The sequence below is a fragment of the Neophocaena asiaeorientalis genome, unplaced genomic scaffold, assembly GCF_003031525.2.
Source record: "Neophocaena asiaeorientalis asiaeorientalis breed wild unplaced genomic scaffold, Neophocaena_asiaeorientalis_V1.1 scaffold62, whole genome shotgun sequence".
NCBI classification, from domain to species: Eukaryota; Metazoa; Chordata; class Mammalia; order Artiodactyla; family Phocoenidae; genus Neophocaena; species Neophocaena asiaeorientalis.
In genome coordinates this window covers 7,336,696-7,363,672 of record NW_020175191.1, presented here as the reverse complement: position 1 = coordinate 7,363,672, position 26,977 = coordinate 7,336,696, and the positions used below count along the sequence as shown (strand labels likewise).

The 26,977-nt window shown below is 50.2% G+C and overlaps 1 protein-coding gene across 1 annotated transcript in view; it reads right to left on the bottom strand.

The window, feature by feature from the left end:
• The window catches only part of PHGDH (phosphoglycerate dehydrogenase), a 29,900-nt gene extending 5,237 nt beyond the window's left edge, over nt 1–24,663 (bottom strand). The window contains exons 1-8 of the mRNA XM_024764851.1: nt 24,386–24,663; nt 18,109–18,260; nt 15,258–15,323; nt 12,403–12,457; nt 12,216–12,314; nt 3,544–3,676; nt 2,845–2,993; nt 1,125–1,277 (exon numbers count right to left, since the gene is read on the bottom strand). Of these exons, the coding sequence (XP_024620619.1) occupies nt 1,125–1,277; nt 2,845–2,993; nt 3,544–3,676; nt 12,216–12,314; nt 12,403–12,457; nt 15,258–15,323; nt 18,109–18,260; nt 24,386–24,523 (945 nt within the window). The 5' untranslated portion in view covers nt 24,524–24,663. The remainder of the gene's footprint in view (nt 1–1,124; nt 1,278–2,844; nt 2,994–3,543; nt 3,677–12,215; nt 12,315–12,402; nt 12,458–15,257; nt 15,324–18,108; nt 18,261–24,385) is intronic.
• Between the last annotated feature and the right edge of the window lie 2,314 nt (nt 24,664–26,977).

Sequence of the window (26,977 nt, the reverse complement as noted above, 5' to 3'; positions counted from 1 at the left end):
GAGCCCTCCTATGGGACAGCAGTAGGCTCCTTTACTTTCTCAGGGTGTAGAGGCCACAGTGGCCTGGGCTCTTAAACCAGGGCTGGCGGGGTTGAACAAAGCATCCTGTGTGTCTCCTGCCGCAGTTCGGTCCTCAGAGGCAAAAATGCCTGTGTTGAGGGTCAGCCAGGAGGGTCAGGGACCACCCCCAAGCCGCGCCCCAACTCTCATTCATTATTGGTTAAATGCTCCAGGCAGAGCCACACGAACTGCAGAGAAGCTTACATCCTTTTGGTTTTGGTGGTGTTTTCTTTTTTGTTGTTTGTCCTCTGAGAACTTAGAATTTAATTAAGAACTAAGATATAAACTCATGAAATGTCAATAATAGGAGAGAATGTGACTCACTGCAAAAGGGTTGGGATGGAGCTAGAAAGGCCGCGCAAACCCCTTGATGGACAGCTATGCCTTCCTTATTCACCTCCATATCCCCAAAGGGCTCTGACGGTATCTGGTACCCACTGGAGTTTAGGGACCATCTGAAGACTGAGTGAATGAGACAGGACTTGAAGTATAAGTCAAGGAACACGTACCCGGAAGGGCCCACTGTGAGCACAGTCAAGAAACCACGACTTGGGGAAAGAAAGGGGGCCAGTTGGCTTGGAGGCTTCCTATGGGGAAGATGGATGCAGGCTTCTGGGCAGGGCATCCCTGCTCAGGGTCCTAAGAGAGATGGGCTGAAAGGCGAGCGCTCGGGGTCACGAGGTGAGAACGCCCTCTCGGGGCTTTCTCCACAGGCCGTCCCCCACCTGCCCCTACCTCGGGCATTCCACCATCATGCCAGCCACACTCCTTCACTCCCAAGGCCTGTGGAGAACAAAGGAGCCTTTCTCCAGAGGCAGGGCACTGGGGAAAAACACAATCTCAGCAGTGAGCCTACAATATAAACAAGCTAAGCTGGCTCCTTGCTGCCGGGCCTCAGCTCTCAAGGCTAAGCGGGGGCAGCTCCTGCCACCCCACCCAGAGCACTGGCTCAAGTACAGTCCCTTATCTTCGGCTCCCTGGGCTGAATCTGGTCCCAGCGACAACACGCCCTTCTGCGACTCCTCCCTCTGACCTCCGGGCCCAGCCCCACATGGCATACTTACTACTCCCGCCAGAGATTTCCCCTTCACCATGTCCACGAACTGGATGGCAATTTCTTTCCCGCAGCGGCTCTGGGCCTCCTTGGTGCTGGCGCCCAGGTGGGGGCAGCTGATGACGTTCTCGTGGTCCACCAAGGCCCGGTCCCGGGGTGGCTCCTGCCCAGAAAGAGACACCTCTGGGTGGGCTGCTTCAGACGGCCCCAGGGAGTTGGAGGGGAAGAGGGCAGGGGTGATGCTGCCTCCTACTTCCGTTTTGTCTGGGTGGTCACTGGACTCAATAATAACCGTCTTCCTCATGAATGTTCCATCACAGCAGAGTAGACAGAGCTGTAGACCGGATTCCAATCTCAGCTCCACCACTTACTACCTATGTGCTTTTGGGCAAAAGCTCCATCTCTCTGAGCCTCAGTTTCCCTATCTATAAAATGGGTTACTACTACCTATCTCCTAACACTATTATGGAGATTATGCAGTAATAAAGGAGGTTCTCAACCAGTGGTAGCTGGTATAGCTGATATTGGTTTTTTCCCTCTAGCCCCTGCCCCAAGTCCAGTCCACCCCTCAGCACTTACTGTCAGCTCTTAGCACAGAGGCAGGCTCTTTGAGGGCATTCCACACGGGTGTTGCATCCTGGCTCTCACCAGGACAGGCGGCCCACCTGGCCACCCTTACCCCACCCTCCAGTGCCCCTGCCACCCCTTCTGCTCACCGGGCACAATATAGGGGCCTTGGACATGTTATTTAGGCCTCCTCTCTTCTGCATTCTCCCCAGGACTCTATCGGCTCCCACGGGATTTGGCCACATAGGTCCGTGAGTGCCGGCCGCAGAGTAGTAAGTGCCATGGGGAGGCCAAAGAGAGCAGGAGGAAGGTGCTGTGTTAGGGAGACGGCAATATAAACAAGGGTCAGGCACACCCTTGCCTTCAAGGAGCTGACGATGTAGCTGAGAGAGATGCCCAGGACCACAAACCCAACGCATGCTGTGCCCTGGGCAGGGAACAGACACTGAGTGCTACAGGGGGTCAGAGGGCCAGGGTCTTGCCAAGGCCACAAAGCTGGTAACGAGCAAACCCCCGCTGCCTAATCCAAAGCCCGTGCTTTTTCCTCGATCTCCGATGCCGAGGTGGGATTTTTAAGAGAGGTGGACAGGATTCGAGTGGAAATGCTATCGGGTGTGAGGGCAGGATGGGGGCAGTGGGTGAGCAGATGCTATATCTCTGCTCCTGCACAGAGACCTAGGGACAGCAGCCTCTGGGACCAGGGGAACATGTCTAACCAGTATCCTCGGCTTCCTTCCCTCTGTGGGAAGAGAGGAAGGGAAAGGAAAGCCAACATACACTGGGTGGAATGTCTTCTTGGCAGTGGGATTCATTTCACCAGAGATCTGTATCAATACCTTAAACCCCTCTCTGCCTGACCCAAATCCTCCGCCTCAGAACTGATCTGCTGCTCTGTCTTCCTCTGAACTTATCAACAGGGTAGCCGTCCAGGAGCCCAAGCCCAGGAATGCATCCTATATAAACTCTGAGTTTTGCAGAAGACAGCTCGGCTGCCTCTGTACCAGGCTCTGCACTGGGCTCCTCAAACCACAGACGTGTTACTTTTGGCGACACAATTTCTCCCGCTAGAGACAGGAAGCTCAAGGTCTTTGCACAGCTAGGCTTGCAGCCCAAGTCCCTCTGCTCTGGTCTCCCGTCCCCACCAACACTGAGCAGGGACTCACCTCTGTGAAAACGTCCAGCGCGGCTCCAGCACACTGACCCGACTGCAGGGCCCGGAGCAGGGCGCCTTCGTCCACAATCCCTCCGCGAGCACAGTTCACCACACGCACCCCCTTCTTGCACTGGGCAAAGGTGCTGTCGTTCAGCAGGCCTGGAACGGAGGGAGGAGCTTTCCTGCGGCACTGGTGTGGGGATCCCCGTGCTCTCCCCACTGCACTGGCCACCGCACCGGCTCCATGGCCACCGCACCGGCTCCAAAGGCCCTCTCTCCCTCCCACCAGCTCTTCGCCACACACCTCCTTTCTGGGGGACCACGGTCTTTCTGGTCTCGCTGCTCCCTTCTCAGATGCTCTGGGGCAGGAGTCCTTGTCATGGATTTGGACCAGACTCAGTTTAGAAACATCCCAAATATCCCCAAGATATTAGTGCTGCCGGCAGTGGTCCCAGGAAGTACTCATGGGGTCACTGGTCCTACATGTTGACCCAGCCCACCCAGACCCTGTGCATTTCTACCTAACTCACCCCTCCTCGGTCTGATGCAAGGCCATGTAACAAAATATCACCGTGCTCCACGCTCACAGGATCTGAATGGGCCACCGCCACAGCTGGTCCCCAGCATAGGTGGAAAGGCCAGATTGAGGGCCCACCCTTATCTGGTCTGTGGCTTCTGTGGCCAACGCACAAGGTAGGGGCACACCTACCTGTGGTGGAAGGCAGGAGAGGTGTGTGTACAGAGATAAAGTCACAGAGAGGCCAGATCTCCTCCAAGGGCACCTGCTGCACACCGAAGGAGGCCGAGACCTCTGGCGAAATGATGGGGTCATACCCTATGGTCTGGGGAAGTCAGAGAGGGAGAGTAGGTGTCACTGTTCATTATTAGCACTGGTATTACTAGTCACGGCAGCCACCTATGGAGCACTGACCCTATGCCCCGCACCACAGTTAAGCCTTCCCCAACACCTGTCTACCTCTCACGACAATACAACCGGGTTGGCACTATTCTTCTTCCTTCATTAGAGCTGAAGGGAGTGGAGCTTACACACTGGAGGGGGCGGCGCCAGAGTTCAAAGGCAGGTTCGCCCACCTCCAAGCTCTGAACCACGAACGGGTGCAGGAACAGCTGGTTGGACCAGTGGAGCTCAGACACCCTTGGAAAGTGGGGAGCCCACGTGAGGCAGGACGATCCTGCGGGAAGCCGTGACGCGGTCGGAGGGCACGAGGGAAATGCGGGAGAAGCTGGCTGCAGCCGGAGGCCCCACAGGCCAGAAGACAGAGGCAGGTGCACCGCCCACTTCAACAGAGCGAGGAAGAGATGAGGGAGGAGGACAGTGGTGGTGCTGAGCGGGTTACCAAGGAGACGGGACTCGCCACTGGGGAAGACGGTGAAACACCAGTGCTGACACCAGCGGGGAGAGTACGGTCCCCTCTCCTGAAGTTTCTTTTAACAAGACTTAAAGTGCATCTCATTTTGGAAGGCATAACTTGGTGACTAATCGCGCAGAGAGGTATAAATGACTAACGACAAATCCTTTCAACAAGGCAGGTTTGACTGGGATGGAGAAGGACATCAAGAGAGGGAAAGTGAGACATAAAGGCACCGTGGGTGGGGAGGACCCAGAAAGAAGCCTGGTCTGGGCTGGCTGGGGAGGGGGTGGGCCCCCAAAGCAGAGGGACCGCCCTGAGGCTGCAGAGAAGGAGGGAAGTTTGACGCCTGGGAGATGGGGACAGACAAGAAACTCGGGGGTGTAAACTTCATCAACCCTATGAAATCAGCTAAAGGTCGTCACATATTGATGGGAAGAGGGGAAGGTGGAGAAGACAAAGCTCAGGAGAAGGAAGAAAGGACACAGACTCATAGCGGATAATGGCAAACATCTTTAGCATTCACTATGTGTCTCAAACCTCCTTAGGTACTATTATTTCCCTGTTTTACATATGAGGAAACGAAGGTGGAGGTTAAATGATTTAGCCAAGGTCCTAAGAGTAGCAAGTGGTAGAGCTGGGACACAAGTATTCTGACTCCAGGGCCTGCACTCCTAATGCCTGCCCGCCAACTGAGCTGGGCAGGCTGGCAGGACCCAGGATACGGCCTCTGAACCAGTGAACCAGGAGCTGGACCTGAGTCCTGCCTCAGTCACTGTCGACTGCGTGTCAAGGTGCAAGTCAGTGCCTCCAGACCTGGGTCCTCAACTCTACGTAAAGAAGCAGGTGGATGATTTCAAAGTCACCCCTGCTCTGACTTCCAACAATTCAACATTCCATGAAAAGAAAGCTCCCTTAGCCCTGAGAAAATGTTCAGAGTTGGCCCAGGATTAAACAAAAACAAACAGAAAGAACTTCAACAGTGGTCATCTCTAGGTGGTAGGATTAATTTTTCTCTTTTATGCTTTCCTACGCTCGTTTAACTTTCCCCCACTGATCATGAATTTCTTTTGAAATTAGGGAAATATACAAGTTATTTTAGAAAATAATGGCACAGAAGATTGCTATATCAAGTCGGCACTCCTAGAGAAGAAACTGAAAACGGTTATGAACAAGGTGTCACTTCTGGATCATGTTTTTCATCATCAGCCTTGTGGGACAACAAACACCGGGTGGGTCCCACTCCGACCTCCAGCAGAGGTTTAGGAGAAAGAGGCTGCCTCTAAGATGCCCTACCGGATTGTGAGCTCGGGACCGCCTCAGCCCCACGTGGCCATTCCCCCAGATGTAACCTCCTCGTTTCTCTTGGGGAGAATGAAACGCCCAGGGGAGGGGAGAGGATCCTGCCCTTGTCCTCACAAGTCTTCTTTGTCCGTGGGCTCTGAGGCTGGTTGGAACAACGGCCCCGTTCATTTCTAAGCCAGATGTACTTTTCCTCATGTGGAGTGGGAAGAGGGTAGGGACACCAACGGAGGTCACACAGCCAAGCCCGATGGAGGGGGTTCACACAACTCTATTGGCTCTGGGCTCCTAGGAGCCCAGAAGTAGCACGGGGCTGCCGGGAGCAAGGGTCTTGCAGGCCAAGCCTGGCCCAGCGCCCCCGCTGCAGCTGCCTGGGTCTAAAGGGAAGCGGACGGCGTGGGGTGGGGGGAAGAGGAGGGATAAGCATCTACCACAGCGGTCAGCAGGCCCCGACTCAGCTTCCTTTCACAGAGAAACAGTACCTCGTTCACCTGCAGACAACTGCAGGGGAAGAATTCTACCCTGTTCTCATTTTTCACTCAAAATACCCAGGGCGGACAGGAGCTGAGCTCAACTAAGGGCTGGGGTTCTTATATCAGGGGACCACGTTGCCAGAGATAAAAAGGGTGATAGCAGGCCCGGGAGACCAATCCTGAGTCGGGTCCTAACGTATCCTGGATAGGTCAGATGGCCTCATGTGCAGAAATCAGGACACTCGCGGTTACACACATCTGTTATTCCTAGAGAGGAGCCTTGGGGAGCTGCATAAAGGGATGCCCCACCTCACCCCGTCCCGGGACTCCTGACGTTGGGGCGGCAGAGGAACCCTAGGTTTTCAAGCGGAGCTCCAGGGTGACGTCCTAGCTGCCGTCCTAGAAGGCAGCCTTGGGAGGCTGAGCTTGCTGCTTCCGGTCCCCTGGCTGACCGTGGCCGGAGGAGAGCAAGAAGGCCTTCAAGGTAAAGGGGCTCCAACAGGGGAGCCTAACGGTCACGCCCCCTCTCTACCCCAGAGCCAATCTTGGGGCTTAGCGTTGGTGCTCTCCCCCAACACGATGAAACCTTACACAGAAACTCCGTATAAAACCAGATCGATTCAAAGGTGCAGAGGTGAAGGCCCAGAGCCCCACCACCTGCTCTCTTTCTGGGCCCATACCCCAGGTCCTTATTCTGTATCTGAAAATATTTGAACGTCACCGCTCTAGGGCAGTAGGAATTCCAGGTACCAGACTGAGATGGCGGCTGCCTGTCCTGCGAATGGCTGAGCACAGGGACACGGGGCAGGGACTGATTAATGAGCAGGGAACAGGAATAAAGACGGCGGTGGTGGAGTGGGGCAAAAAGCACCAGACTGGAACTCAGGAGGCCCAGAGTCTGAGCTGGACTCCACCCCTTACTCATCCTATTATCTTGAGCGTATCACATAAGCTCCCTGGGCCTCAGTTTCCTTATCAGTAAAACTGGGTTAATAATATTGACCCCAGAGGGTCATTGTAAGCACAGTATCTAACACAGCAGATCTCAGTCAATATTAGCAGGACCTGAAAGAATCGGTGACAACTGGTGCCTCGGGTTCAACGTCCATCCCTCTGGGCTAACGTCAGACTTATCACAGCCCTGGCCACAAAGAAACTGTTAAGAGATGCTGGTCTGCTCCTCACAGAAAACCCTGAAAAGAAAGTGCAAGGCTCAGCCCCTGGTTGGCTGGGGCCTGTTGACCCATTCTAGGGGACAGGCCAGCTTGAATGCGTTGAGCCTCCAGAGTTATAACCTGTTATCCAGCAACACTATTGAGAAAAAGTTTCAAGCAGAAAGAACATTACAGAGTGTAAGACCCAAATGATTCAGAACACCAGCAGGCTGCAGGCTGCCAGAATTATCCTGAAACCCACATCTGCACCTGTGACTCAAAGCAAAGACAGCAGCTGCTCTAAGGTGGAAACCAAGGCTCCTTCTAGGCCTGTGCTGGCATAAGTGGGCTCTTCGCCCACCGATCCCCACCCGGCTAAGCTCCCCCTTCCTTAAGTGACCAGACAGTCACAAAGAAAGGAAGGGAAAGGGGTGGTCCACCCCCAGTATCTGAGCCCAAGAAGGTCTCTCCTTACAGCTCCTGTGATATGAAGGGGAGCCCTTTTTTTTTTTTTAAACTATTTAATAGGTTTTATTCTACACATTTATAAAAGTAACAGTTTTACCAGGGAAATAGTTTTCACCCAACCACCATATATCTGAAAGTATTATGTTGAAGTATAAACTCAAAATGAGGCCAAGTAGGCTCAGTAATACTGGGGCTTATAATGTAGGAGCTGAGACTTCCCCAATCTGGAGGAGTTCCATGACCCTAGAAGAGCAGGCACTGTTGTCACTTGGAGCAAGAATGGTAGACAGAGGTCCTGCATCAGCTACACTTTTCAGTATTGGTGAAAATGAAAACTGTCCACCTGTTTTGATGCCTGTTCAGTCACACAAGAGAAAGCCATGAATGTTCCTCGCTTTCACAGTCCGGTTTGCTTAGGGAGGACATTTTCCCTGGGCATGTTGGAAAAACGGGGAAAACCATGATTTCATCTGTTACACTTTTTTTTTTGCACACACTTTTCACCAAAAAATTTTCCTTGTAACAAAATGAAACTACCCGAAGAGTAGTTTCGGATAGTTTAAATCCTGATACCTTAGAGAGGGTCAGATAATAGTTGTCCATTAGCAGCCTAATTAGAGATAAACAGCCTGGTGACAGATCAGGAACACGATAAGACCCCAGGTGCCAGGAGAGAAGAGGATGATAAAGATAAACTTTACAAGCTTTGCTGTTTCGCCCGAGCCAGCCCAGCCAGAACTACTCAAAGTGTCCCCTATGACTACTGGTCCACTCTATGTCTTTAATTAGGTTGTTCTCCCAAGTTACTGTAACAAACCCAGTCCTTAATAATTTGACACCGTTGCCTAGGACCACACAGTAAACTCACTGCCAGGACCATTTCACAGTTTAAAGAAAGTGGTAGCCCACTGGGATGATGGATGTTCACAGACATCAGGGCTCACAGGGCATCTGTGTCTATGTTCACACCCCCTCTTCACATGCTGGCCAAGTGGTTATCCAGTCTTGCAGGTATATCTGCAGAGATGCGGGACTCACTCTCTCCTGAGACCATTCGTTCTACTGGGGGCCAGCTCTGTAGCTCTGCCCCTCCAGCTTACACCTAGTGGTCATCCCTGGATCTACTTCTTAGAGAGCGTGACTCTTCTCTAGGACTTCTGTTTAGCTATTTGAAGGCCTCCACTGTGACTCCCAAGTCTTGATGGGTTCAGTGACCCAAGTGCCTTCAGCCCTTTCTTAGGAAACACAGACATGAGCTCCCTCACCATCACCCTCTGTCTCCAAAGCTTTCACAGTCTCCCAGAACTTGGGGTCTTTGACTGCTCAAATACTCACACAGGGGCTGATCAGTACACAGCATGAAGAATGTCACCTCCCTTGCTCTGAATGTCATACTTCTTTTAATGCTGCCGAAAGTCACATAAACTTTTCTATCAATCATATCACTCACTGTTAACCACACTGCACTGTTGTCAAACAAAGGCCTCCTCCCCTAGAAAAAGCCTTTTATATTCACCTCTACACCCAAGTCTAGTTGCTCTGGAGGCTCATATGTAGGGCACTGATGTATCCCAAACAAAGTTCCTATTAGAGTGCCCAAGTATTCTAGACTTCGAATGTCTTTTAGGACCTGATTCTGCACTTTTAAGTATTAACTACTTTTCTCCTTGCTTCCTGTCATCCACAAATGACACATCATCCAGGCTGTTGATGAGGATGGTGGACAAGGTAGAGCCCTGCACCATCCTGTACAATCTCCCTACAGACTGAGTCGGATCCCTCTTTCAACCAGTTACTAAACCCTTAGCACCACGCTCACGGTCTCCATCTTCACCCCGAGGGTATCATGAAAGACCTCACCAACGCTTGCTAAAGTCCACATCTGCAAACAATCTAAATGTCCATCACTGAAGGAATAGCCAAACAAAATCCATTTATCCCTACAAAGGAATTCCATGCAACAGTTTTAAAATATGGTAAATCTATTTATTCCAAGACATACGTTTTTATCTTAACGACATGCACAATATTCCATTCTCTCTAGAAATAGAATTCCTCTATAGGCATAGAACTCTATGCATTCCATATAAATGCATGGAAAAAATCTGAGATGACACAGATCAAACTGACGTTACCTGTGAGGAAACTCTGACTGGTATGGTCATTTAGGAGACCTCTATCTATATTTCAGTTTTTATGAGAATGCACTGACTTATTATATGAATACAATATCATTTTAAATAGTCAAGATGTATGACATCCAGGGAGTCCCATGATATTACCAGTTTAATACTGATTTCCAAAGAGAGACCAAGGCTAGTTTGAAACAACTTGTGTTTCGTAAACGCTAATCAGACAGCGTCCTGTTTGGATGCTAAGTCATCTCTTTTACAATTTGCTCAAGAATCTCCCTTCCTTGCCCTTTAGAAAATCTTGCTTTCCACAACTGCTTGAACATGAACCGAGGTTCACTTGATGCAGGTCAGTGATCTGCTGGCCTGAGATGAGATTAAGAATGTGTTGGGACCTGGAAACACGTTAAGGAGCTGGGTCAAAGTGAGTAGCTGAGCACGAAGAGACACCACTTGGGCCAGTGGGAAAGGACCAGAGCCAGGCTGCTCTTGAGGGGCTGGGGTTGGGGGGATATCCCAAGGTGTGTTCCGGGTTTCTAAAGAGCATGTCCCAGAAGCAAGACGGTCTAGAGTAACCCTCCAGAGACATCTGGACAGAAGGAACCCCCAGCAAAGCAGCTACATGCTGCAACACACCAAAAAAGGCACCTACATGCTCAAAACCACTCTGGGAATAAAACGTGTGGGCACGTGGTGAGCGTTATGCCAGAGACACAGATTAACACTCGTAGGCAGGCTCTAGGCATCTCTGAGCTGGGCCCTGTCAGTCACTTCCGCTGTTGATGCTCAAGGTCCTACCTCCCTCTGTGCCTCTAGGAAGCAGCCCTGGCAGCGGTTAAGTAGCTGAGTGGTGCCAAAGGAACAGACAAGCTTATCTTATCCATCACTTCAATCATTCAAGACATGAGGCGGGACTTCTTGTCTGACTTAAGTCACTGCCCGAGTCTCAATTCCTTGACAATGAGTGTTCCTGAGCTGGAAGAGCCTGGTGTGCTGTGGCACCCTGCGGAAGGGGAGTGCACATGACAGAATGGCTGCTGGGCCTGGCAACCATCCCAAAGTCCCTGTATCATCGATGAAACGCTCACCTGTTTGGTTACCTGTGCCCCGAGTTTTACTTCACCCTGACCCCTGCTGTTAGATGATCAGAATTTTTCATGAGCTGAACCTTTACCTTGATCCCTCACCAATGAGGAAAAAGGAGAAAGTGCTCCCTGTGGCTACGGCACCTCACCACCCCTGCACAAAGGACGTGGCTTTGGTTTGTTTCCATGATCAATGGATCCTGCTGGGCCACACCCACCTCTCACAGGGAGCCAGAAAAATGTCACCGCCCTTCCCAGTGAGGAGGCTTAGAAACGATGTCTGGTTGACTTCAATTAATAGGGTGGGAAGTAGAGGCAGGGGAGAGAAGATGTGGATTGTGGTACAGTGGGTTGCCCACCTGGTTCTTGTCCACTGTCCGTTTACTGCGAGTCCTTAGCAAAAACTTACAAACTCCAAAGGTCGACATAAAATTAAGGGTTAATCTATAAAGTCTCTACTAACGCAGTGAAGGGGGGAGGGACATACAGAAAGGAAAGAGCAAGGGAAAAAGGGACAATTCCATAGCAGCTCTATGTAAATTTTTCTAGAACTGAAATGATCTGATTTTCAAAACCATTTTCCTTAATGTTTAACTAAAGCGTTCCTGGCTGCAGTTTGAACCCACAATCCCTCCCTCAACAGTCACAGGAAACATGGAGATGGCCACCAGCCGACCCAGCTGCTACACCTCTCTGGCCCACCTGGGCAGTCCTGTGGGCTTCCTCTCTTGGCTGAATGGCCTCTCGCCTCGGCAAGGTCTCCTGGATTGGCCCCGGGGGCTGGGGGTGGCACTGCTACTGATGACAACCCTCCCTCAACCAGAAGAACTCCTAAGCTCCCAGCATAGGATAAGAGAGAGAGCCCTGGTGGGCGGCGGGGGTCAGGGATGATTTCTGAGAGATGTGTGAGGTCTCCTGGCCACCGTGGGCTCCACGATCATTTCACAGCGTATAGGCAAGCACCTTTCAATCTCTTCTGGACTATGGAGGGGAGCTAGAAGACGGATGGACAATTGCTCTGTTTTAAGGTTATAAATTTGCTCCTGTTTTCTGAATTATCACAGAAGACAGAAGCAGCAAAACAGGGAGGCCCTTGCAGAAGGGGAGGAAAGGAAGGGCAGGATACAAGACCCCTCTCAGCTCCATGGGGACTCAAGGCAATTACTCACCCCAGAGCTGAAGGACCTCCACCAAGCATTCCCAGATGTTGAATTCAAGGGTCTAGATCAGCAGGCCAATGTTCCCTCCTCCCTGGCTTTGCCACCCATTCATTCAGGAGCTCTAAAGTGGGGGTTAGGCCCTCCTAGGGCAAAGCCTTTAGCTTCTCTCAAGCAAAGCGGCCTCCTCCAAAATTGCTATGGGAAGCCCCACATCAAAGTGGTCTGGTGACCTCTTACCTTCATCCCAAAGGATTGCATCCGGGTGGCCACCTCTCTCCCAATTCTGCCCAGGCCAAGAATTCCTAGGATCTTTCCATTCAGCTCTGTTCCCATGAACTGCAAACAGGGGAAGAAGTGGAAGTCAGCACCCAGAGTGGACCTCGGGCACCCAGCCAGGTGGGGTGAGGCAAAGCCGGCTGCTCACCTTCTTCCGTTCCCATTTGCCATCCTTCATGGAGGCCGTCGCCTGGGGAATCTGTCTGCAAGGACAGACAAAGTCAGCGGGCCCACCCAGACCCTGCCAGCCCAGGAAGGAGGCGCAATGTGAGGGCTGCACAGCCACTATTTCTGCCGGGCATCCCCCCAGGGAACCAAGCTCCAGCTGGGTCTGGGGGGCTTAGGTTCAGAAACACCGAGGATGGTCAAGGGAGGGTAGCAGGGGGAAACCCTTGGCAAGACCTGACTTGGAGCCCTGGGATTTGTCTCCAGCTAGGTGTCTGGGAGGAGGTTCTGAGTCCATCTCAGCGGCTGGAGTATCAGCCTGAGTGACTCTGGGTGTGTAAAAAGCAATAGCTAATCCTCCAGGGTTTGTAGGGATAATGAAATGGAGTATTGGTGGATTTTGATAACATCAAATGTTCCAGAAATTTAAGATTTTCCTATTCCATCCAGAGCCATAACCTACAACATCTTCCACTGTATCAAGGGACAGCTGAATACTTATTCTCCCTTGAGAGTTAGGCTAGACTGGGGTGGGCGGGTGGTGTAGTCCAGACACTTCCAACAACCACACAACCTCCTGTCCCACCACACACACACACACACACACACACACACTCTCCACAGCTTATCTCCTGCTATTGGTCAACATGGAGGTCTGAGTCTCTATGTGTTTTCTGGAGAGGACAAAGGAAGTTAGGGCAATGTGAGAGGTCAGAGGGCAAGATGTGTCATGTGGGACATGGCCCTCCAGGTTTCTCCAGAAGCTAGAAAGGAAGAGACAAGAGACAATGTTTAAACATCAGCTCATTTAATGCTCACAACTGCATGGGGGTGGGGTGTGGCCACTGGGTGTTAAATACCTCACCCAGCATCACTCAACTAGAAGTAGGGGAATCGATTCAAAGCCAAGGAAGACATCCCCACCAGTTAGCCTCCTAAGTATTTAAATGCAGGCGTTCCTGCCGGCCACAAAATTCAGAGGTGTGTGCATGTCTGCGTGTGTGAAAGAGAAGAGATTCCAAGATAACTCTTCCTGTATTTCCACTTCACTGACTTCTTATAAAAAGCATTCTTTCCTGTCTACACGTTACCAGGACACAGACTTCCATCTGAGGGTGAGGTTGATGGGAATCTGTTCTACGATCAGAGTCCCACAAACTCATGGGTAAACTCAGCAAAGCTTACATAACAACTTCATGGAAGAAGCTCCATCTCACTGCTCTGGCCCATGGGGCCTCATTTCAGGAATGTCATTTAAGACAATGGCTTGCCTTGAGGAAGTGCTCCCCCTTCAGCAAAGCCAGCCAGGTGAGATGCCTCTGACCCAGTGAGACAGAGCCCCCAGCTCTGGCCTCCCGACCTCTGCCCACCTGACTGCAAGATGCCATCTCAGAGATGTGCGTGCAGCACCACAGAGCACAGGAAACCCTCACACCCTCCCTCTGGGCGCTCCACCCAGCTGGCCGTGGTGCCTCCCCAGGTTTCAACATTTCAGGATCCTCACCAGGCCAGTCTGAGGAGGACCATGACATGGGCAAGGGACCTCCCAAGAATTATACAGAGGCCGGCCTGACTTACAAGAGAAAATAAAGCAGGCACAACGGTGAAATCTACATTTGCTGTATTCTCTTCTCTTTCTTTCCGTGCCCTTGTTCTTCTCCAGCACCTCAGGAACAGGCAAAATCTGTTCAAAGTCCCCCACCGTGAGGCCCATTCAGCCCTGCTCTCCACCCACATTGCCCAATGCTCTCAACTTTACCATGCACACTTCCCACACCCTCTACCGCTGCCCTGCTGGGAAAGTGGTCTGACTAAACCAGCACACAGGGGTTATGAGAGACTGGTGATTCCTTCTCATAGGGTGCTTCTTTCTTGGTTTTGATGATGAGTGAGGTCATGATGAGTGGCTGGCGACAGAGCGCTTCCCCTAAGTCATACCACTTTGCCTACTCCTTTAAGTAAAGCTGGTCTTGGAATAGGAGGAAGATTATTCCTGACTCGCAAGGGAAACACCACCTCCAGAAAAAAAGTGAGAGAATTAGAAAGCTGCACTGGGATCGCTCCCTCACCCCGCCCAAGAAACCAAAAAAAAAAAAAAAAACAAAACACTGAATTTAATAGCACAGGTGACACCAGGGCATCAGGCCTCAACACTTCTGCAGATGTTCCACGAGATCCAGACAGCCAGCTTAGGGACCCCTTCTGGGCTGGGTCCCTTCTGCTGTGCAATTCTCCCTGTTCTTCCCTTTCTCCAACCTCCTCTCCTCTTCACTGACCAGTGAATATCAGTGAATACCTAAGATCTCAGGTAGAAATCTTGGGGAAGAGTTAGAACAAAGGTGAACTCCCCCAGATCCTCTCCCAGCAGGGAGGAGAACAGGTCTTGAGAAGGGAAAGGAATCATTTCTCAGCCCCAGAAGGTTTCAGGCCTGAGTAGTGACGTGAGGGGTCCTGGCTGCCTGGGTTCCTTGGTTTAAGGATCTGCAGATCTGCAAAGGGACCCAGAGCATCTTCGCGCCCTCCCACTGGCTCCTTGCCCTTCCCACTGACCCACTGCCTTTTCAACAGCAGTGTTCATACAGTCATTTTACCACCCAACACAGGAAGATTCATGCACATCCTGTGTGTTTGCAAACAACCTGAGAAGCCACCTGAACTTGGTGTGCCAGAACCAGTGTAACGAACGTTCAGTTGAGGACTGACGGCCTTGAAGGTTCTTAGCAGCCTGCATGTCACCAAGCTGAAGTGTTTCTAAGTTCCTCGGGGTCAGTTTGCTTAGGGAATCATAATAACTGACAGACCACAGACAGTGACTCTGCTCAGAAGTCAGGGACTTACCTGGCCAGGCACATGATCATCCCACAGGTGAGCTCCGCAGCGCTGAGGCTGTTCCCACTGGGGGTGCTAAAGATGGAAAAAGATGGGGGACATCGGTCAGCCAGACCCAGGATTCCCACTCCTGTCCCAGTGGAAAGACTAGTGCACGCTGTGCTCTCTCTCCCGCTCCATAAGCTTTCCCGTTCTTTTTGTTTGTTTCGTTTAGTTTTATGGGTTTTTTTTTTACTTTTTAAAAAATTGAAGCATAGTTGATGTATAATATTATGTAAGTTACAGGTGTACAATCTAGTGATTCACAATTTTTAAAGGTTACACTCCATTTATAGTTATCATAAGCTATCGGCCATATTCCCTGCATTGTACAAGTATATCCTTACAGCTTATTTTATACCTAATAGTTTGTACCTCTTAACACCTTACCCGTACGTTGCCCCTCCCCCCATTCTCTCTCCCCACTGGTAGCCACTAGATTGTTCTCTATATCTGTGAATCTGTTTCTTTTTTGTTATATTCACTAGTTTGCTGTATTTTTTAGATTCCATATGTAAGTGATAACATACAGTATTTGTCTTTCTATGTCTGACTTATTTCACTTAGCATAATGCTTTCCAAAACCATCCATGTGGCTACAAATGGCAAAATTTCATTCTTCTCATGCCTGAGTAGTATTCTATTATATATATAAAACATCTTCTTTATCCATTCATCTGTCGATGGATACTCAGATTGCTTCCATATCTTGGCATTTTGGCAATTGTACATAATGCTGCTATGAACGTTGGCATGCACCTATCTTTTAGAACTAGCATTTTTGGTTGTTTTGGATATATACCCAGGAGTGAAATTGCTGGGTCATGTGGTAGTTCTTTCTTTAGTTTTTTGAGGAACCTCCAACTGTTCTCCACAGTGGCTGCACCAATTTACATTCCCACCAACAGTGTACGAGGGTTCCCTTTTCTCCACATTCTCGCCAACATTTTGAACTTACCTGTTCTTAGTGAAAACCCCTAACACCACGCCACTGCCCTGGGTTCTGTGATGTACTCCTGCCCTAACCCCAGGTCTGGAAGAAAACCCCTTTGCCCTGGCTTTATGTTTTCCTGCGGAGGGACCTCCATTCGAGAAACACACTTATCTCTCTACCCAAACTCATTTCTCCCGGGGCAGAGAAGTATCTCAATAGATTGGGAGAGATACGTGTGGCTCAGCCCTTCTCTCTCTCCTCTTACTTTAGGATCTACCTGCCTACAGAAAGCACAAATGCCTGCTGTTCCATGCCATCAATCTTCTTTTTAAAAATTTTTATTGGAGTATAGTTGATTTTACACTGTTGTGTTAGTTTCATGCCATCAGTCTTATTGAGGCTGTACCTGTGACAGATACAGAGGTCAGCCCCTTGCCCACAGACCTTTATCAACTTGCCCAACCTGGCTTTTTTTAGTAACAAAGCTGATATTTTTAGCTCCTCCTGTTTGACTTTTCCTCCTATTTCTCAACAAGTTTTGCACTGAGAAATCATCCTCACAAGTTGAATCATAGGGTAATGTTTACTCTACCCATCTTACGGAAAGGAAAATAGAGATAATACCCATGAAACTATTTTTCTTTTCTCAAAGGCTTTTTCTTGTTGCTCTTGGAATAATTTATTAACACACGTGTTCACCCTCCTTTCCCTCTACTGGGTCTTTTCTTCTCTGGAAATGAAGGTTATAAGGTGAAAAAAGGTCAAGAGATCCTATTTTTAAAAAGTTAAAAATCAAGATAAAAGGATTCTCAGACATGTATACACTGATGTATATAAAATTGATGACTAATAAGAACCTGCTATATAAAAAATAATAATTATAAAAAAATTAAGTAGACCAAAAAAACAGTTTCTTTCCCTTGAAAATCCAGAACTTTTCAAAAGGAAATAAATAAAAATTAAAAATAAAAAAAGGATTCTCAGAGTCTGTCTTTCCATGAGAACACCTGGCTTCCTGACTCGCCCAGCGAATAATCAGGCTACATGGGATACAGGAAGAGGTGCGGGGACCAGGGGGCTGGTGCCTCTGGGTCCAGGGCAAGATTGGAGGATGGGTTCTTGGTTAACATTTTGTCTGTTGGATATTGACCTCAGGCAGACGATTGGGTTGGTTAACCCCTACCCTATGGAGGGAAGTGGAGGGAAGGGAGGGGAAAGTCTTGAGAACGCTGAGGCTCCCGAGGGAAGAGGAAAGGCTCGAGGACAGAGAAGTGGAAGGGGTTAACCTTGCCACACCACTTACATGCCAGATGGGAGCCAGAAATGAGTGTTGCCTAGCGCTGGCATGCTGCCATGACCTTTGCCCTGGGTTTCTGCAAAAACAGCTCTAAAGGGGACCCCTTCCCTCTTGGCCCCGGAGTAAAGAGAAACTGGGTTCCCGGCGCCCGAAGGGTGCAGGGAAGTGAGGAAGAGAGAATGGGAGAGTCCGTCTACTAGCAAAGGTTATGCAGTTGTACAAGGGAGACCCATAGTCAAGCAGAGCCAACAGAACCTGGCTCCAGATGAAACAGCCGAGGGGGAAGGGCAGGGCTGAAGCAGGGACGGAGACAAATCCACCAGCATTCTTCTGATTCCCCAACCAGGCTGCAGGTGTGCAAGCATCTGGGGGCAGGTTTGTGAAGCATTTTGAGATTACAAGGAGAGCCTCTGTGTCAAAAACCCGGGAACCGCTAAGCTGTGAGCACTGAGTCCCTGTCTGGACTTGGCCTGGAGCGGGCGGCCTCCTGGAAGCCCTTCTAACTCGGACCCAGCTCTCTCTACAGGTGTTTCCTCCCCCTCACGGTCAGTCGTCACACACCCCACCACCCCACCACTTCCACGACTTACTTCATGACCAGGATGCCCTTCCTTGTTGCAGCCTCCAGATCCACATTATCCACGCCCGTGCCAGCCCGGCCCACCACCTGCAGCTTCTTGGTCGCGTTGATGACATCAGAGGTCACCTTGGTGGCCGAGCGGACAATAAGGCCTTCGCAGTCCTGAGGCAGAAGAAGAAACACCTGGATCCACAGAGTTGGTCTTTGAGACCTCGTAAAGCCCTTCTGTCCAAAGTAGGAGTTCCTGCAGGCTGGCTGACTTTGGATACATTCAGGGAAAGGAAGGCATGTTTATGCACACACATCTGAAAGCCCCCACTATCACTCATGCTTGGGTTCACATCCAAGCTCCAGCCCTGACAAGCTATGACTCTGAGCTTCGGCCTCCTTAAGTGTGTGAGGAAGAAATGAGACAGGAAGGTACAACGCCTGGCATGATATCTGGCCCCGCTCAATGGACATTACTTCCTCCACTGGACACGGAGCTACTGATGGGAAGAGGTGGGATTGGATTCTACTTTGTAAGCCCCTATGCCTGGTACACAGAAGGTACTCAATAGATGAATACATGAAGTGAATAAAAGACAAATTGTTAAAAGAAAAACATTTCCTGAAACAGAAACCAAAGTAAGGGGAAGGGCAGAAAATAATTAAACTTGTCCATAGTTACTTGGAAAACCAGGAAATATAAGGCTAAGACTATACCTATGTGAAAAATCAGACTTTCTGGATTCATCACAGCCATTATACTTGGGCTAAGCCAGACCCCAGGACAATCTTCCTTAGGCTTATCCAGAATCCAGTGGTATCTTCTGCAGAATAACGATACTGTTGCCAAACACCCGATGAGAATCCCCAGGAAATGGAGCAGGTGAGCAAACACACACTCTGTCCCAAGCTGGCTGTCCCAGGTTGGTGGGCAAGCAGCAAGGGTTACTGCACAAGCAGCAACCTGGGAACCAGGAGGCTGGGGTTCTAGGCCTAGGGCTGGCAATGACAAGTTGGGTCACTGTACCAAGTCATGTCACCCCGAACCCTGGTCTCCTTCTGTAACATAAGAGCATTGGAACAGATGGCCCCTGGGGTCCCTCCCACATCTGATCTGACACCTGTAAGCCACGCTGCATTTCCCCAGTGGAGCACCCAGCTGGATCCCACGAGAACCTTCTCTCTTCCCTCCCCACCACACGGATTCTGGAGACAGAGAAAGGCCATGGGCATCTGGCTCCTAGGGTGAGGACCCACACTGTGTTTACCGTGTGCAAGCCCAGAGCCTTGGAACCAGTTTGGACAAGTTACATGCAGAGAGAGCACAGAATTCTTTTCTCTCCACGGATGGAAGAAGAGGAATGAAGCTTACGTTGCAGCCTATTTAGATCTGGAGGGCTTCTCAACACTGGGATGATTGTTCAAGAGAGGCTGCAGAATTACTTCTCTGGAGGTATGAATGCTTCATGCATCCTCACTGGCTGGGGGCTGTGCCAGACCGCAGACAGCTGGATGGAGGACCCTTCACGGGCACTCCAAGCCTTTTGTGTCTGTGGTTCTGAATAGAATGCTCCTTCAATGCTCGCTCCAAAGCTGCCAGCCCTTCCGCAAACCTTGGGAATCTGCTTCCCACAGGACAGACCCGCTGTAGAAGAGGATGCAGACTCCCCAGGAGTCCACCCCATTCCTGCAGACCCCGAGGACAAGCCCAGAAACAGCATGGCGTTTTTCTTTAACAAGCACAACCTCTCTCTGTGGAAGGATCTCCCTTACGGAGATTTATCCTGCAGTCTCTCTCTATTTTCCCTCAAGGGTGTGTCCCAGCTTTCTCTGAAGCAAGAAGTCTGAAGAGCCTTCAGTCAGACCAGCACAGATGTACATGGAGAGCTCACCCATCCCAAGCGGGAATCTGCCTTTGCAGACTCCCATTCAGCAGACGCTGGTCCCACACAATCCGGGCATTCCCGTGGCCAGAGTTCATGGGCTTTCGAGACCCTTTACACCCTCAACTACCCCTGTTCCTGTTCATTCAAACACATCATCAATTCATTCATTCAAGGGACTTCCCTGGTGGTCCAGTGGTTGGGACACTGCACTTCCACTGCTGAGGGCGTGGGTTCAATTGAAAAAAAAAAAAAAAAAAAAAAAAAACAGAATTCATTCAATCAGCATGCATTTACTGAGAGCCTGTGTGCCAACCAACCTAGCTGCCGCTGATCCCTCAAAAGCCCTGCACTCCAGGCCCGGTCCCCTTCTCAGGCCCCACGTCATCCCTCAGAGACTTGGCTCCCTGCAGTCCACTCCTCTCCTCTACTTATGCAAACCGCAGTTCTTTGCAAATCCACCCGCATCTTCCCTGCAGTCTGCAGTGATTATAAGTTTCTCCTGCAGCACCCCCAAGGTCCTCTCTGGCACTCCCGCAGTGGGAATCTCAACATTGCACCCACTCTGCTGTCCACTGTTCTCTGCTTTGTGCGTGCTCTATCTGTATAGATATAGCAGGCTGGGGGCTTCCCTGGTGGCACAGTGGTTGAGAGTCCGCCTGCCGATGCAGGGGACACGGGTTCGTGCTCCGGTCCAGGAGGCTCCCACATGCCGCGGAGCGGCTGGGCCAGTGAGCCATGGCCACTGAGCCTGCGCGTCCGGAGACTGTGCTCCGCAACGGGAGAGGCCACAACAGTGAGAGGCCCGCGTACAGAAAAAAAAAAAAAAAAGAATGCAGGCTGGAACAGGCATTTGCTTACACTTGGGTTTCCTCCCCACTCCCAGTCCCACAGCTGCTTCAGAGCTGGAAAACAACAGGCCACTGTTCTGCTGGATTTACAGCTGTTCCGGACAAACTATGCAAACTCAGCAGTGGAAATCCATTCACGTTCCTCAAGTTCACACATGCTTCCTTTCCCAAGAACAGGCTTGGCCTTGGGGATGATTCTAGCATTACTCCTGCTTCTGACTTACATCATAGGAGAAGTCAGAGAAACTCTCCAGATCATGTTCCCCAGCTATAGAGAATGCAGGTAGGCGCTGTTTGGCACAATATGTGTGATCCTGATTAAGTAGATGGTTATTTAACTTTTGCAAACCGAATCCTAGTGTAAAGGCTAGAAATTTGCATTTTAAAAGAGCCTTTCAAAACATGGACTCTTGCATCGAACTTTATTCCCTTCTTATCCTTTCTTCAAATTCTGAAATAAAGATATAAAGGTGCTTCAGTAGATTAAATGCATTACCAGCATGCGTTTAGAGGATTCTGACCAGCATTGCTAGTTAATGAAACAGAAGATAATATCAGAACGCAACACATCTAGTAAGGGTATTCTTTCATGAAACTTTAGTGTATGTGTGTACACATATGTGTGTGTATAGTGAGTTATAATGTAAAATGAATTTCCTATTGTGGGCCATGGTCAAAGTTTAAAAGCCACTGATACATGCTAAGATTTAAATGTTACTGCATATTAGGCTTATTTAAGATGTGACATCTGCTGATAGAAGAAGGGTACACAGTCTAAGTAAGAGTTTAGTTGAGTTCCAAACAAGATGCTTTATTATTCCAAGCCAGTGTTTTCCAAACTTTTGACTAAGACCCACAGTAAGAAACACATGTTTAAGTTATGATTTTATACTCATATACCACACACACCACAAACACACAATAATTGAAACAAATTTTGTGACACAATACTTAGCCTTACTATCTGCATTGCTCTCTGATATTTCTTATTTTGTTTTCTTAAATGCTAATCATGACCCATTAAATGGACTTCATCACCCACTAATGAGCTGTGACTCGCTTCAAGTCTGAAAAGCATGGTTCTGGGGGATCATTGTACTTCCTGACCACAGACTGAGAGAGAATAAATTGTGCCTGCCCAGAATACCAAGGAGTGGGAACGGAGGCCAGGCCTGGTTCAGGCACTGGGCCCCAGTTTCTTTCAGTATTAAAAAGGTTTAAACAGGGGAGGGCAGGGGCCACTAACCCAGGCACCTCTCCATGCAGAATAACAAGAGGCAAGGGCGGGTATGAGGACCCTCCAGTGGCCCAAGGAGACTAACCAGCAGTCTGAACCTAGTGCTTTTTACAAAGACAGACATGAAGACTGGGCACTCCCAAACCGTCCAACAATGTAGCCAACAAACACCCCTCCTCTCCTGCCAGAAGTTTTCAGTGCCTTTAAAACGTCCTCCAAGTTCCAGCCCCAGATTCCCTGCACCCACCCGGCCAACCTCTCAACACCATGGAAACCCTCCACTAGTGACCAGGGCTTCCCATTCTAGTCAATTCCACACTCACCTCTCCCTCTCAACCCACCCTACCCCCAGGGTACGGAATTTTAATTTCCGTAACAAAGCTGGGAAGGCCCAAGTCCAGGCCACTCTTTCCAACCCGGTGGTCTGGTGGAGGTGAGAATCTAGAGACCACTCCACTTCCTTCTGGCCACGGCCCAGAGCCAAGGCCATTATACCATCTGCACAAAAGAGGAGGTGACAAGTGTGAGGTGCCGTTTCCCCATCCAGTCCTAGGGTAGTCCAAGGATCACGTCCTGAGCCCTTGGCCCCCACCGAGTCCAGGCTGATCACCCGCTTCTCTCCATTTGCAACGCAGGCAAAGGTTAGGTTGCCGGATGGTCTCATTTAGCACTCAAGTACTGTGTCATCTGGTCACTTGTCTCACCGTGTGTTGGCCAGGCTCCTAACTAGCTGACAAGCTTCTTTAAGACAGGGACCAGGGACTTCCCTGGTGGCGCAGTGGTTAAGAATCCACCTGCCAATGCAGGGGACACGGGTTCGAGCCCTGGTCCAGGAAGATCCCACATGTCACGGACAACTAAACCCGTGCACCACAACTGCTGAGTCCGCGTGCCACAGCTACTGAAGTCCGCGATCCACAACAACAGAAGCCGGAGCACCGCAACGAAGAGCAGCTCCCTCTGGCCGCAACTAGAGGAAGCCCACAAGGAACAAGGAAGACCCAACGCAGCCAAAAAAAAAAAAAAAAAAAAAAAAAGACAGGGACCAGTCAGAAACTTCTCTGCGTACAAGCCAGAGGCAGAATACAGTACCACGGGGTGGGGGAAGAGCAGCAGGGGTTCGTTCCATAGAGAAACGCAGCAGGAGATACAATGGCAGTTATGAAGACCATGCGATTGCCTGACAGCTAAAGCAACAGTAGCCACCTCTGTGGTTTGATTTAAGGGACTCTGGAAAGGGTGGATCCGCGCTGAGACTGGTTGAAGTTGGTAGGAGGCTACACTGCGGGGTGTGGGAGTTTGGGGGCAGGGGAGAATACATCCGGACGGGTCGGGTAGAGACACCTGGGCGCTGGGCACAGTACAGAAGTAAGAAGTGCAGAAACTGGAGTGAAGAGTTCACGAAATAAATGTTATAAGGCAGGAAGAGGCCACCAAACCTCGCAGGATATTTACAAACAAGTTAGAGAAAGATCTGAAGTAAACTGTACAAACGGTGATAACGTTCCTGAGAAAGATCTGCTGGGAAATATACGTTTCCTGGGGACCTTGGGATCGGAATCTCATCCGATCGGGCCATTCCTGACCCCGCCGAGCCCACTGGCGGAGACTAAGCCTGGACAGCGGCGGCCGAGGCGACTGCCGCGTGGCCGGCGCGGAGATCTCGGGCGCCCCCCGCCCGCCCCTCTTTCCTCCGAGCGCTCCCAGGCGGCAGAGGGGCGGTGAAAACTCTCAGCAGTCTTGCATCAGATGAAAGGCGGGTATGGCGTTTGCCGCTCCAGCCGGGCTGCCTTCCCTGCAGCCTCTCCAGCAGCCACGGAACAGGCTGGGACTCCGCCGGGGCCCCCCAGGGAAAGCAGGACTTGGCTGGGCGAGCCAGGGCTTGGCTGGGGAATGATCGCCGGTCCCTGAGCTCCAAGCAGGGAAGCCACTTTGGCGCCCCTCCCCCGGAGCACCCGCGCGAGGTGGGGAGAGGCGGCGCCGGGCTGCCAGGGCCACTGAGCGCAACGGCCCTGGGAAGCCGCGCTGGCATCCCGCGGGCAGCCTGCAGGACCAGCTGAAGCAGCCAGCACTTTGCAATGCTGGCGGGAGGCATGCCAACGTGAAACACGCGGTTGCAAACGGAACGGAAAGTTTGCATCCTGCAGCTTGCCGCCCTTTGTTCCTCCCACCTTCTTCTCCCTCCCCCCTTCCCAGCCCCCAATCTTGGGAGACCCCAAGACTGACACCAGCGATGGGGGTGAGGGTGGGGCACGCTGGGCCAGAATTGGTCAGCCAGTGTCCGCGGAGGATGCCTCGCAGCCCTAGTCTGTCTCCCGCTCGCCTAACCTGCAGCTCGGCTATCAGCTCCTCCTGGCTCAGGTTCTGCTTCTCCACCACCTGCAGCCCTCCATCTTGCAGGATCTTCCGGCAGCAAGGGTCCAGGCTATCACTGATAAGCACTTTCCGTAGATTTGCAAAGGCCATTGCTGGAGTCAGCCTCGGAATCGGCGGCTTTCCCTGGGCAGAAACACCTAAACGGAGAAGCTGCTGTTCCGGCTCTGGCTGGCTCGTGTAACTGGGCAGGATTCGCGATCTCCCGCTCCCCCTTATCTCCCACTCCTGCTCCTACCGTCTTCTTTTGATTGGACAGAAACGCTCCAACTCTCTGTGACTCCGCCCCCTCCTCGCGGCTCGGAGCTTTCAGATCCCCGCCCACCATATTATTCTCCGGAGATGAATTTCTCAATCTCAGCCAAAGCATTTCTCTACACCTGGTGAGTATACAGAAGCACAATTGACGCTGAGTAGCTGATTCATATCTGACATAACCTGAGAAATATTCGTTCTCATCGTGAGAGAAATGTTTCATCTTCCCTCCTAAGGACCCATTCACTAATTCCTTAACAAGCATTTATTGAATGCACCTACTATGTGCAAGGCACGGTGCTGGATGCTGAAGAGCTTCGAACGTCAAAAAGACATAGCTCCTTTCCTCTGGTGGCCTAACATCCGAGGGTACCAAAGACACAGACGCGGAAAGTTAAATTTTAAAAAGCAGAGGGAAACCATTTCTGAGACCTCACAAAGCAGTGATTACTTCCAAATGAATGATGCAATGAGAATTATGAGCTTAAAAGAGAGCAAGGGCCTGGTGCATTTGGACCAGCCAACATGTTTGTTCAAGTTCAATATTCTCCTCTTCCTCTCTGATTATAAAAAAAAAGAAGAAGAAGAAAAGGAAAATGAGATGTCAGTCTGGCCTAATTTATATATTGACCAAGGAGGCACTTCCTAGCTCTTAACTCCTTTATGTTGAAACCCCACGGCAAACATGCTTTTCCATGCCCCACCTTGTCGAATACTGGAAAATTCCATTTTGGATTATTTAAGGCCACCTAGGATCAGGGATGCTCATAGATGAATTAGAATTCAGTGTTTTAGACATATCTGGCCCAGTTAAGCGCTGTGTTCTACAGTCCTGCACCATTCACAAAACTCAAGTGCTAGATCCTTATCCTATAGAACTATGCAATGTCAATATTCTGACGTAACGAAACTTTGGACAGATAATTCCTAGGCACAAATCAGAAGTTAGACCAAATGCTCCCAGTGGGAAAGGAGATAATTTGGCTATTCTGTTTACTGGTTTGGATGATTTCTTGGTCCTACATTCCAGCACTCGTGAGTATTCCATTTCTCTTCCTCTCAGGAGGTGCCCAGCAGCCCTGGGGGTCCTGGGAGCAGATGGTGGACCTGGACCCAGAGGCTAACAAAGTGACTTGGGAAACACCCATTTTGGTTACCACTTTCACTCACCCGCTTCCAGGACTCACCCTCTGCTTTCATTCAGTGTAGAATCTAAAGCCCGCTGTCTCTAAAGGGTAACCCGCTGTCTCTAAAGACTCACCCCTTTACCCCAAGTCAAACTTCTCAGATGGTGTTGAACTCACAACCAGAGGCCCTTCACACCTGTCACCTGGGTATTCTTTTCTTTCTTTATTATTTATGCCCCACCTACTTTCAAAATGACACACAAAAGATACTTCTAAGACCATTAAGAAAATAGTTAACAGATAAGAGTCCATTTCCAGGTAGAAGGGAGGGTGTGTAAAAATTTCTACCCTAAGCAAGTCAGAAATATTCCTCTTAAATTTCTATAGCATTGTCCTCAAGTTATTTCACAGTGCCTTGTACAACATACATGTGAACATTTCCCCCCAGGATCAGAGATACAACTTTATATCCCTGTAATAGTGCCTCGTACCGTGCTTTCCATATTGGAGATTCAGAAGACGTTTCATTCAAAATTAATTTATCGAGCACCTACTATGTGCCAGGTACTGTGGCTTAACACTCGGGGTGCGGTGATGCACAAGTCACATCACTTTCCCCAGAAAAACAACCTTTAAAGTGTAGCATTTGAAGGATAAATACAGAGGTGCTAAAGTGCTTTGGGAGCAAGAAGGAGACCCCTCAGCACAAACTAGAGGCAGCAGGAAGGATTCTAGAAAGGTTGCCTTTGAACTGACACTTCGGTGTTCATTGAGGGCAGCCACTTTGAGAGGCCCAGGGATACAGAGATGAGTACAACCTATTCCTCCTTCAAGCCGCTCATGGTCAGCCGCCTACTCTTGAAAGCATATAGGATGTACCGTATAAGAAACAGCCAGGTAGAGGAGAAATAACATTTACAAAAGCCTGGAGACGTGAAGAATTATGAGATGTTCGTAATGGCTTCTCCAGGGGCACTAGCAAGTGGGAGGTGCCGGGGAACAGATAAGACTGCAGAGGGGCCAGGAGTGAAAGGCCTTGTCCTGAGAAGAGGTTTAAACTTGACTGGAAAGGTAGGACAGAGGTGCTGAGCCAGTTTTTAGAAGCGATATGATTAAATGAGCTGTGGCTGAGCTGAGCCTCGATACTGTTAATGTAGACAATATC